The sequence below is a fragment of the Tachyglossus aculeatus genome, unplaced genomic scaffold, assembly GCF_015852505.1.
Source record: "Tachyglossus aculeatus isolate mTacAcu1 unplaced genomic scaffold, mTacAcu1.pri scaffold_176_arrow_ctg1, whole genome shotgun sequence".
In the NCBI taxonomy this organism is placed as follows: Eukaryota; Metazoa; Chordata; class Mammalia; order Monotremata; family Tachyglossidae; genus Tachyglossus; species Tachyglossus aculeatus.
Window position 1 is genome coordinate 329434 of NW_024044897.1, and position 13102 is coordinate 342535.

The 13102-nt window shown below is 45.2% G+C and overlaps 1 protein-coding gene across 1 annotated transcript; it reads left to right on the forward strand.

The window, feature by feature from the left end:
* Nucleotides 1–5937: 5937 nt before the first annotated feature.
* On the forward strand, nucleotides 5938–6819 carry LOC119923340 (putative olfactory receptor 2W6). Its single transcript, XM_038742762.1, has one exon. The coding sequence runs from the start codon at nucleotides 5938–5940 to the stop codon at nucleotides 6817–6819; it is 882 nt and encodes a 293-aa protein (XP_038598690.1).
* Nucleotides 6820–13102: the final 6283 nt, after the last annotated feature.

The window sequence follows — 13102 nt, forward strand, 5'->3', positions numbered from 1 at the left end:
GTGAAGCCAAGGTCAGATAGCATGTTGAGGAGAAGGGGGTGGTCCACAGTGTCAAAGGCAGCTGAGAGGTCGAGGAGGATTAGGACAGAGTATGAGTCGCTGTGTTTGGCAAGCAGGAGGTCATTGGTGACCTTTGAGAGGGCAGTTTCCATGGAATGAAGGGGACGGAAGCCAGACTGGAGGGGGTCGAGGAGAGAGTTGTTGTTGAGGAATTCTAGGCAGCGCGTGTAGACAACTCGTTCAAGGAGTTTGGAAAGGAATGGTAGGAGGGATATGGGACGATAACTAGAAGGTGAGGTGGGGTCAGGAGAGGGTTTTTTTAGGATGGGAGAGACATGGGCATGGGAGAAATGTCTCCCCACACATTGCAGAAGAGCTAGAGGGCAGCCAGGTTGCTGGAGTGTTGAGTCAAGAAGGGATCATCTGGGAAAGCTTCTTGGAGGAGGTGGGTCTTAAATCATTTTGAAGGAGTGAACAGTTAGGAGACAGAGCACAGGCCTGGAAATCAGAAGACCTCGGTTCTAATTCTAGCTCTGATAACAGTAATCACATTGATATTTGCTAAGCACTTGCTGTGTGCCAATCACTGAACTAAGCATTGGGGTAGATACAAGATATTCAGGTTGGGCACAATCCCTGTCCCACATGGTACTCAAATTTTAGGTGGGAGGGAGAACAGATTTTGATTTCCCAGTTTACAAATCAGGAAATTGAGGTGTAGAGAAGTTAAGTGACTTGCCCAAAGTCACACGGGTTTGGGATGCTAGGAGAATTTACACTAAACTGACTGCAGTGGCTTCTTGATCGAGGGATGCTCATTCATTCATTCAATCATATTTATTGAGTGCTTACTGTGTGCAGAGCACTGTACTAAGTACTTGGGAAGTACAAGTTGGCAACACATAGAGACGGTCCCTACCCAACAACGGGCTCACAGTCTAGAAGGGGGAGACAGACAACAAAACAAAACATATTAACAAAATAAAATAAATAGAATAGTAAATATGTACAAGTAAAATAAATAGAGTAATAAATCTGTACAAACATATATACAGGTGGTGTGGGGAGGGGAAGGAGGTAGGGTGGGGGGGATGGGGAGGGGGAGAGGAAGGAGGGGGAAAATGATGGCATTTATTAAGCGCTTACTATGTACAAAGCACTAGTTCTAAGCACTGGAGGGGTACAAGGTAAGCAGGTTGTCCCACAGGGGGCTCACAGACATCATCCCTGTGAGCCCACTGTTGGGTAGGGACTGTCTCTATATGTTGCCAACTTGTACTTCCCAAGCGCTTAGTACAGTGCTCTGCACACAGTAAACACTCAATAAATACGATTGATTGATCATCCCTATTTTACAGATGAGGGAACTGAGGCCCGGAGGCGTGAAGTGACTTGGCCGAAGTCACACAGCTGACAATAGGGGGAGCTGGGATTTGAACCCATGACCTCTGACTCCAAAGCCCAGGCTCTTGCCACTGAGCCACGCTGCTTCTCCTGTGAGATGTGAGACTGTATTTAAAGGGCCTGGGTGTCAGTCCCATCTCCAAGTTAAGGGTATTCAGATAATTCTAAAATAGGGAAATAATAATGATAATCAATGACAATGATGATGATGATTACTGTGGTGTTTGTTAACTGCTTACTGCACCGAGCACTGTAATAAAATCAGCAGATTGGAGACAATTGCTGTCCCTCCTGGGGCTCACAGGATAAGATGGAAGGCGAACAGAGGTTTTATGCTCATTTAACAAATGACTGTACTCTCCCAAGCACTTAGTACAGTGTTCTGCACCGAGCAAGCACTGAGTAAATACCATTAGTTGATTGATTGATGTGGGGAGCGGGTTTGAAATTCTAGAGTTAGTTTCAATTGGGTGGCTAATCTTTCACAGGGTGGCTAATCTTTCACAGGCTCCCTTCTTCGGGACAGTCCTCTGGAGGAGGAAGGTTGAGCAGAGAGACTTCAACAAGGGAGGAATAAGGCCAAGTTGTGAGGAGAAGCTGTTAGGTTGGATGGTAGTCCGGCCCCAAGGAATCATGGGGGGAATGAAATGATCCTTCAGGATTAGGGGAGTTGCAGGAAAGAGATTGACACCTCTCCAGAGTCTTCTATATTTTCTCCTATAGGTTTTACACAGGACCCAATAATAATAATAATAGTAATACTGGTATTTGTTAAGCGCTTACTATGTGTCAGGCCCTGCTTTAATCCCTGGGGTGGATACAAGCAATTCAGATTGGATACATTCCCTATCCCACATGGGGCTCACCCTCTTAATCCCCATTTTACAGATGAGGTAACTGAGGTACAGAGAAGTTAAGTGACTTGCCCAAGGTCACACAGCAGAGAAGTGGAGGAGCAGGGATTAGAATCCAGATCCTCTTGGCTCCCAGGCCCATGCTCTATCCAGTAGGCCATGCTGCTTCTCATTAGCCACTAATTGTCCAAGCAGGTCCATGAACCCACAAGAGAGTTAAACCGAGACTTCTCCCAGAGGTTCCAAATCTTCCACTGCTTAAGGGGGCAGGGCCAGCTCCAGGCATAAAATGTTTTTTGTAAAATGCCCTTTGTGCCAAAGGAGCACCACTGGGACACAGTAAAGGAGGCGATTATGGGGGGATGGAATATCTCCACCATCCTTTCTCCCTTTACTTCCGGGTCTTCCGACCAAGGGGTCAAAGTGGGGTTGAGGCGATCCGTCAGGACTTGGAGAAGTGGTCACACATCCTCCTCAGTGGGTAAAGTACTGGGGGATAGGAAGGATGGGGGGAATGGGGTTCTCCTCCCCAGCTGCAGGGGATTCTTTGACCAATGAATGAGTCTTCTGAATCCACAACCTAGGTCCTAATCCTTTACTTTGAGGGCCAGGAGCTAAGGGAGTTTGGAAGGCAGGCTTCAAGGAAAGTCATCCTTTGGGGTCTTTTCAGCCCTGATTAAAAACTCACAGGCTTTGTCAGAAGTATGGGACAAATTATCGTGGGAATCCAGCTAAAACTCAGTATATAGGTAATCTGTCAGTGGTAATTATTGAGCACTTACTGTGTACACAGCACTGCGGTAAGCACTTGAGAGAGAATGATAGAGATGGCAGACAAGATCTCTGCCCTTGGGGAGCCTACAGTTTAGTGGGGGAGACAGATATTAAAAAATTACAGATAGGGGAAGAAACAGAGTATAAGGGGATGTACATAAGTACACTGATTGATTGATACATGCTGCAGGGGGTGGAGATGGGGTGAGTATCAAAGTGCAACACTTTAGCCCCCATAGAGTTGGCATCTGTGGTCCACAGGGTCCTGTATTAAGTGCAAGGGAGCCATGTTAGAGATTAAATCCATGCCCTCAGGCCTTTCACAAAAGGAGATCAGACAGACAGGTCAAAATCAGTACCAAAATTACGAGAGCGAATCGAGGGGAAGTATTGAGTCTTTGATCAGAATGGCAGGTGGGGGATGTGCAGGAGTAAGTGAGGAAGACTTCCTGAAGTAGAAGGCCTCAAATGTGAGGTAAATAGGGTGAGGGAGGGTGAGGGAGGGTGAGGGAGTGATTGGGGCTGACAGGAGCTGGAAGGTTGTCTCATGCCTTGGAAGAAGAAGAGTTGAGTTCAGGAGAATGGGCACGAGTGGCTGGGAGAAGCTGAGTCTGGCTTTGCATAGGAGGCTGAGGATGGAGCAGGAATGTCTCTCTGAGATAACTACATGTGCCTGGGAAATCATCATTATTATTATTATTTGTAGTAGTTTATTTGTTAGGGGCTTACTATAAGCCAAGCATTGTACTAAATTCTGAGGTAGATACAAGATAATCAGACCAGGCCCAGTCTCTGTTTCCCACTGGGCTCACAGTCTCAGTGGGAGGGAGAACAGGTGTTGAACCCCCATTTTACAGTTCAGAAAACTGAGGCACAGAGAAGTTAAATGACTTGCCCAAGGATACATAGCTCTCAGATGCTAACAGAACTTAGAACTGGGGGCAGTCACATTAACACAGGAGTGTTTGTGTGAGTCTTTGTGTGTGCAATTGTTTGTGAACTTGAATCTGACAATGCACATGTATTCATCTATGGGTAAGTGTACTTGATTTGTGTCTATCTGGGTATTCATGTATATGAGTTTGAGTCTGTCTCTTTGGGTTGTTGCTGTGTACTCGGCCCTGGTTGAGGTGGATCTGAAGAAGTGTTTAATGAAGAGTGGCTTGGTAGATATATAATGAAGAAAAGGACGTAGAAGGGGGTAGAAGAGAAGGGTCTTCTAAAAATCTAAATATTATAAACAATTTAAACAGAGAAAAGATGAAAGGGGAGGGAGCTGATGTGTGTCTAGAGAGCAGCAGGTGGAGAGCTGACCATCACAGCCTCCAACTTTCTGAAGGGGATGGAGCAGTATCAATGAAGGGGATGCATCAGTATCAGTGAATCGATTAATGAGTGCTTACTGTGTGCCAAGCACTGCGCTAGAGGCTTGGGAGAGTAAAATACAACAGAGGTGGGAGATATGCTCCCTTCCTACAAGGAGCTAACAGCCTAGAGGGGGAGTCAGGCACTACAATAATTTACAGATAAGGGAAATAGGAAAGTATAACGGTATGTACATGAGTGTTGTGGGGATGGGGTGTAATAAATATCAAGAGCTCAAGAGATTGTTCACTCTCTTGAGTGAACAATAAGTCTGCAGTCTGAATGCTCACAAGGAAATGAGCCTGGACTGCAGTGGATGAGATGAAAATCAGACTTAAATTAATGATGGCATTTGTTAAGTGCTTACTATGTGCAAAGCACTGTTCTAAGTGCTGGGGGGGATACAAGGTGATCAGGTTGTCCCACGTGGGGCTCACAGTCTTAATCCCCATTTTACAGATGAGGTAACTGAGGCTCAGAGAAGTTAAGTGACTTGCCCAAGGTCACACAGCAGACATGTGGCAGAGCCGGGACTAGAACCCATGACCTCTGACTCCCAAGTCCATGCTCTTTCCACTGAGCCACGCTGCATCTCTTAAAGAAGAGCTGTGTGACTTGTGGTGATGTGGCATTAGAAAAGGCAGCAGAAAGAGACTCTATATTCTTCTTTTTGGAAGATATTCAAGACTAGAATAGACCCTGATGTCAAGAAGATAGATGAGGAAGTAGAGAACAGCACCAGACGCTACATACTTTATGTACTATAACACAGCAAAGAACAATCCTTTTGTGTGCCCATTATGGCTGGGATTATGGGTTCCTGAATTGGCCTTTTCAGCATCAAAGAGACCTTCATAGGGGAACTTAGCCATCCGTGGCATTTTCTTTGAATAAGAAGGCTAACAATATAGGTAGAACCCGATACGGCTGGTACCACTTAGAGTTAGACATGAGTGGGAGATGAGAATACAGCCCGAGAGAGATTGTCTGATTTGGCTTTATCCCCAGACAACCAAAGACCTGAAAACTAAAGTCCAAGGACAACCAAAGTTCCGTTAAGGAACTGAAGATCCTCATGCCACTTCCAACCATCACATCAGTCTCTCCTGAGAGTTCAGATTTTTCAAGTCACAACCCTCAGAATCAACACTCCACCTCTGCTACTAAGAGTCCTGGTTTGCAAATTCCCTCTCTTGCTCAGGACACCCACAGAAGTGAAGAACAGGGGCAAATCTGACTGATGCTCATCTGCACGGTGGCATATCCTCTGGAAGTCACCTAGTAATAATTGTGATGTCTGTTAAGTGCTTACTATGTGCCAAGCTTACTATGCTCATCTGAACGGTGGCATATTCTCTGGAAGTTACCTAGTAATAATTGTGTTGTTAAATGCTTATTATATGCCAAGCTTACTATGTATTGGCGCTGGGGTAGATACAACATCAACAGGATGGAGGCAGTCCCGGTTCCATATGGGGCTTAGAGTTGGGTCGAGTGTTCAATCTTGGATGGGTTTTCTGTCCCAAATATCCTGAGCAGAATGGAGCTAAGCGAAGCCAACCAGAGCTCTGGGGGTGACTTTATCCTGCTGGGTTTCTCTGATCATCCAGGGTTGGAGAAGGTTCTCTTTGTGGTCATCTCTATTTTCTACTTCTTGACTTTAATGGGCAACACAGCCATCATTCTGGTGTCTTACCTGGACTCCCAGCTCCATACGCCCATGTACTTCTTCCTCTCTAATCTCTCTTTCCTGGATCTCTGCTTCACTACCACCACAATCCCCCAACTGCTGGTCAACCTGTGGGGACCAGGGAAAAGCATCAGTTACAAAGGTTGCTTTGCCCAGCTCTACATTGCACTGACTTTGGGCTCCACCGAATGCATCCTGTTGGCCGTCATGTCGTACGACCGCTATGTTGCTGTCTGCCAGCCCCTGCGGCATGCTGTGCTCATGCTGCCATGTCTCTATAGGCAGCTGGCCGCTCTGACATGGGTGAGTGGCTTCGCCAACTCCATAGTGGGTACGGCGGTCACCCTCAGGATGCCCCTGTGTGGGAGACGCAGGCTGGACCACTTCCAGTGTGAAGTCCCGGCCTTCATTGGGATCGCCTGTGGGGACACTGACCCCAGCGAGGCTGAGATGTTTGCAGCAAGTGTGATCTTTCTGCTGGCACCCGTCTCCCTCATCGTCACCTCCTATGGGCACATCGCCCGGGCGGTGCTGAGGCTCCAGTCGGCCGCCGGGTGGGTCAAGGCATTCCGGACCGGCTCCTCCCACCTCATGTTGGTGGTAATCTTCTTTGGAACCACCACCTTCATGTACCTCCAGCCAGTTAAGAGCATCTCTAAGGACCGGGCAGGTTCGTCTCCCTCTTCTACATCGTTGTCACCCCCTTCTTCAACCCTCTCATCTACACCCTGAGAAACAGAGAGGTCAAGGATGCAGTGAGAAGGCTGGGGAGAAGATGAAGCCAGGGAGGCGGATGGTCTTGGTTGCTCCTGTGACACCTAATAAAAATAATAAGAAGAATAATGATTATTCTTACTATTATGGTACTTGTTAGGCACTTATTTTGTGCCAAACACCATACTAAGCTCTGGGGTAGATAATCAGGTGGCTGCAGTCCCTGTCCCACATGAGGCTCACAGTCTAAATAGGCAGGATTAGGATTTAATCCCCATTATATGAATGTGGAAACCAAGACACAGATAAGTGACTTTCCGAAGGTCATGCCCAACAGACAAGTGGCAGATCAGCATGGGGACTGATTGAACGATCAGTGGGTGGAAGATGATGGCAGTGACTGTTGTGATTGCTGGACTCTGGACAGCCTTGCTTGAGTGAAAATGTAATATTTGGATCCTAGTGGGGCACACAGAAACCAGGAGAAAAACAGCATCCTCTCCGTCCCCGTCCCCAGCCCTGCCACATCATTTCCTCCTGGCTGGTATGGAGAGCAGTTTTGGTTCCGGTCCCACAGCCCTCGACTACTGTCAGCAAGCCCCAGTCATAAACCCAAGGCCACCCAGCCAAGAGAACCCAGGTCCCCTGACTCCCAGTCCTATCTTCTCTCCACTAGGCTTTGTTAATAACAATAATAATAACAATAATAATAATTATGGTATTTGTTAAGCACTTACTATGTGCCAAGCACTGTTCTTAGCACTGGAGTAGATACAAGGTAATCAGGTTGTCTCACGTGGGCTCACAGTCCTAATCCCCATTTTACTGATGAGGTAACAGAGTCACAGAGAAGTTAAATTAGTTGCCCAAGGTCACACAGCAGACAAGTGGCAGAGCTGGGATTAGAACCCACGTCCTCTCACTCCCAAGCCCGTGCTCTTTCCACTAAGCCAGGCTGCTTCTCATGCAGCTTTGTTGGATAGAGACTGAATCAGATTGGATTATCTTACTTTATACAGTGCTTTGGTGCATAGTCAGCGCTTCATATAAATGCCCTGATCCCCCAAGAGAGGGTGGTAGTGACATGGATAATGATGGTGGAATCTGTGGTGAAATAAGGGAAACTGTGGCAAGGCCAGGGAAATAGTGGTAGGAAAGAGTCAGCCCAGGACAAGCAGGAGAGGAGCGTCAAGTAAGATAGCTATGTTAGCTAGCTTGTCATAGTATTTATTAAGTACTTCCTATATGCCTATACATATTTTGTATCTACCTTATGCCACATGATGTGGAAGACAAAAAAAAATAAGATCAGACACAGTCTCCAGACCTCATATGGGGCTTGTAATCGAAGAGGTAGGGAGAGCAAAGATATACTCCCCAATTTACAGATGGGGAAACTGAGGCCCAGTTTTCCTGGGTTCTAACCTAGGCTCTTTCAGTTGCTTGTTGTGTGACCTGGGCAAGTCAGTTAAATTCTTAAGGATGCCTGAAACTCTTTAGCCCTAATAGGGTCTTGCAGAGCCCAGCACCTATAGTCCCTTGCTCCCTTCATTTCACACAATCTCATTTTCATTGCAACCACTGACACTTACCTCAAAGTTCTGGGTCTTTTACTCTTATTGTAGTCTACTGATTAGTTAGGACAGTGCTCTGCATACAGTAAGCAGTCAGTAATATTGAATGAATGAAAAGGAGAGGTACAACAATTAGAGAGTTGCAATGGACTAATAAATGGAAGCTGTGGAATCCCCATCTTCGATGGACCTTAGAACTAGATGAAATAGGGATATTCTTCCCTAGCAATCTTTTTTATTGGTATTTAAGTGCTTACTAAGTGCAAGAACTGGGGTAGATACAATATAATCGGGTTGGGCAAAGTCCCTGTTCCACATAGAATCACAGTCTGAACTGGACAGGTGAGGATTTAATCTTCATTTTACAGATGAGGCAACTGAGGTACAGAGAATTTAAGTGTCTTGCCCAAGGTTATACTGCATGCAAATGGCAGAGCTGTGATTAGAGCCCAAGTCCTCTGACTCTGAGGCCTGTACTTTTTCCACTAGGTCACACTGTTTCCCTATAGTGGTGGCAAGGGAGTGAAAGAGCCAGAAGCAGGAGAGGGCCTGCTCTATCTCTTGTTGTACTCTTCCAAACATTTAGTATTGTGCTCTGAGCACGTAGATGCTCAATAAATTCTATGGGATGATTGAATGAGTACTAGTATTTTGAGGGTTTGGGGCCCCTGTTAAAAAAAAAAATCTCCGAGGGTAGACCAACAACAACACACCACTATTAAGAAAGGAGTGACTCTTTATGAGCAAAAGCATCCTACAGAATGAGAGAAAAAGTGATAAAAAGAGACAATGGCACCAAGCACCACAAACATTAAGCAGGACAACACAAGGGACAGATATTTTGGGTAAGAATGTGGCTGGAATTCTGGGTCCCTCACTGACCTTTTCAGCTACACATTTCATCATTAGTGGTGTCTTTAAATGTGAAGGCTGACTCTATAATATACATATATATATATATATATATATGCTATATAATACATATTCATTCATTCATTCAATCGCATTTATTGAGCGCTTACTGTGTGCAGAGCACTGTACTAAGCGCTTGGGAAGTACAAGTTGGCAACATATAATATGTATATATATACACACACACAACTGTATGTCACGTCTTTACAGTCTGGGGCTAATGCTTTGTGTTCTTGAATCAGTATACTATTTTGCCTCGGGCCGAAGCTCTTGGGATTTTTCCCAAGGCTCTTTAGGGTTTGTCACTGAAGACAGCAGCAAGACTCATGGGCTCATGCCCATCTGATGGTGAGGGGGAGAGAGAGGGAAAAATCATCTCTAGAGGGAATAATCATTATTGATTCTCCTCCAGTCCCCAGATATTTCCCTCTGGACACTAGGGTTAATTAGACTTGAAAAGTTAATGAATCATGCCTCTTGCCAAAACTGCAGCATTTATGGTCTCCATAAAATTGTTCACACATCCTGGCTTTGCACTTTAGGCTTGGGTTCAGTGCAGTGGTTTAATAATCACAGATCACTTCACTGGTATCTCAGGATTTTTTTGTCATTGCCCTCAGCCAGGTTTGCACAACTCTGCTCTGAGAAGGTGAGCTGGTTCACTTCTGACATTGGACTTTTCAGTTCCCCTTCCATAAATGGAATGGAGGTAAGTTGGATTTATTCATTCAATCATATTCATTGAGCATTTACTGTGTGCAGAGCACTGTACTAAGCACTTGGGAGAGTACAGTACAACAATAAACAGACATATTCATTGCCCACAGTGAGTTTACAGTCTGGGGGGGGGAGTCAGATATCAATACAAATAAATAAAATTACAGTTACATACATAAGTGCTGGGGGGCTGGGAGGGGGGAAGAGCAAAGGGAGGAACTCAGGGTGACACAGAAGGGAGTGGGAGATGAGGAAAGGTGGGGATTAGTCTGGGAAGGCCTCTTGGAGGAGATGGGCCTTCAATAAGGCTTTGAAGTGGGGGAGAATAACTGTCTGTCAGAATAGAGGACAGAGGGTATTCCAGGCCAGAGGCAGGACGTGGGCTGGGGGTTGGCAGCGACAGCAGTGAGATTGAGGCACAGTGAGAAGGTTAGCACTAATTGGATCTGAAACCAGCGTAGAGAACCACTCAGACAAGACATCAAGGGATTTCCATCTCTCTGAGCTGAATTGATATCTCTAGCTTAGTCTCATCTTTTCCTCAAAATTCTCAATTCTTTTTATTTCCCCTATATTTCCAGGAACTAGGAATAATTGAATGTGGAATACACTTGGCATGATACAGGGGATTTTAAGGGTTGATAAAATGATCCAGATAATATCTTTCTCATTCACCTGGGCAAAGGAACCAAGGACATTGCCAATAACTTTTTAGACTGCTCTAGATTGACCAGGGTCACTAATACTTTATCATTACATTAGGAATACGAATGGAAGTCCACTGGGTGAAAGATAAAGGCATTAGGAATGTTCAATCCAGAGGCAGCGATAGATGGTCTGAATATTGTCTTGGTATCAGTCTTTAGGCTTACAGTGGGCTTATCCACACCTCTTATCCATATCCCAAGTGCTTAGTACAGTGCTCTGCACACAGTGAGTGCTCAACAAATACCATCATTTGATTAATGATGGTATTACTGCATCAGCCTCCTGATTACTGCATCAGCCTCCTCTCCGATCTCCCATCCTCCTGTCTCTCCCCACTTCAATCCATACTTCACACCGCTGCCCAGATCGTCTTTGTGCAGGAATGCTCTGGGCATGTTACTCCCCTCCTCAAAAATCTCCAGTGGCTACCAGGCAAAAACTCTTCACCCTCAGCTTCAAGGCTCTCCATCACCTCACCCCCTCCTACCTCACCTCCCTTCTCTCCTTCTACAGCCCAGCCCGCACCCTCCACTCCTCTGCCACTAACCTCCTCACTGTGCCTCGTTCTCACCTGTCCCGCCGTCGACCACTGGCCCACGTCCTCCCCCTGGACTGGAATGCCCTCCCTCTGCACATCCGCCAAGCTAGCTCTCTTCCTCCCTTCAAAGCCCTACTGAGAGCTCACCTCCTCCAGGAGGCCTTCCCAGACTGAGCCTCCTCCTTCCTCTCCCCCTACTCCCCCTCCCCAACCCCCCCGCCTTACCTCCTTCCCCTCCCCACAGCACCTGTATATATGTATATATGTTTGTACATATTTATTACTCTATTTATTTATTTTACTTGTACATATTTATTCTATTAATTTTATTTGGTTTATATGTTTTGTTTTGTTGTCTGTCTCCCCCTTCTAGACTGTGAGCCCGCTGCTGGGTAGGGACCATCTCTAAATGTTGCAAACTTGTACTTCCCAGGCGCTTAGTACAGTGCTCTGCACACAGTAAGCACTCAATAAATACGATTGAATGAATTAACGTGGAAAATGAAGACTAGTTGTTTTCCATGTTTATGGATATTTAAATGTAAGAAAAGGGACTTAAATGAATTCAGGTGTGATTGGAGATGGATATAAAGGACTGTTTTATTGTAAACTCCAAAGAGTAGAGACTGTGTATGCTTACACTATTGTACACTCCCAGACTCCTAGTTCAGTGCTCTTCACAAAGTAGTGGCTCAGTACATTCTATTAATGGATAATGAAATAGGAAAAACACTAGAAACGTCTCAAAACTCGGCTTCTGACATCCTTGACATTAGACATATTTAAGAAAAGAAAACACGGGCCATTATATTTGGTGCAGCTCATCCTGGATGGTATAGTCAACTTCTTTTTAAAATTAACCTGGAAAAAATGAATAAAATCTGGAGAAAATGGATCCAATCAAATCTATTCTATGATTTGCATCCTGCTATGCAGACCAAAAGGACACTTTTGGACTCTGAGTAATTTGGTTGGGTTGTCGAGACTATTTGTCTTAGTGTAAAAATTCCTCAACTCTCTCCCTTTAAATGCAGAGACATAAACAGTGACATTGTTGTGCTTGAGTTTCCAAAAAAGAAGACAATGAATTCTCATACTTGCAGGTGAATTTCACTGTCAATAACATCTTTATGACTATGAAAGACAGTTGACTCTCTCCCCCCTCTTCTTTCTATCACTTTTTCAATCAAGCAGTCAATGGCATTTATTGAGAGCATACTGTGTGCAGAGCACTTGTACTAAGTGCTTGAGAGATTACAATACAAGAGAGATGGTAGACACATTTCCTGCCCATAAGGAGCTTGTATTCATTCATTAATTCAATCATATTTATTGAGCACTCACTGTGTGCAGAGCTCTGTACTAAGCGCTTGGTTGTACTTTTCCTATTTCCTCCCTTTCCTTGAGGGAAGGAATTGTCTCTACCCACTGTATTATACTGTCCCGCTTACTTAATATAATACTGTAAATGCTCAATAAATAACATTTACTGATGGACTAATCTTTCTCCCCCTCCTCATTCTCTTTCTCATCTTCACCTTTCTTTCTGCCGCTCTTTCTTTCCCTCTCTCTTCTCTTCTCTCTCTCTAGTCCTCTCTTCCTGTCTCTCAGTGCATGATGAAGGGAATGTGAGTTGAGCCCAGTGGGATTCCATTGATGTTCAAAGACTTATAAATATTTCCTTCCTTCCCCACACCCAAACACAACGATCCATCTCCGCCACCCCATATCCCCCCTCAGTGTTCTGCTGCTAGAACATTGCTGATCCTAGACGTGAGATCGTATGAGTGGATCATTGTCACCTCTCTCTGTTTTTTCTTTTATCCCCCAGGTGTCCTAGAGCAAAGCAAGC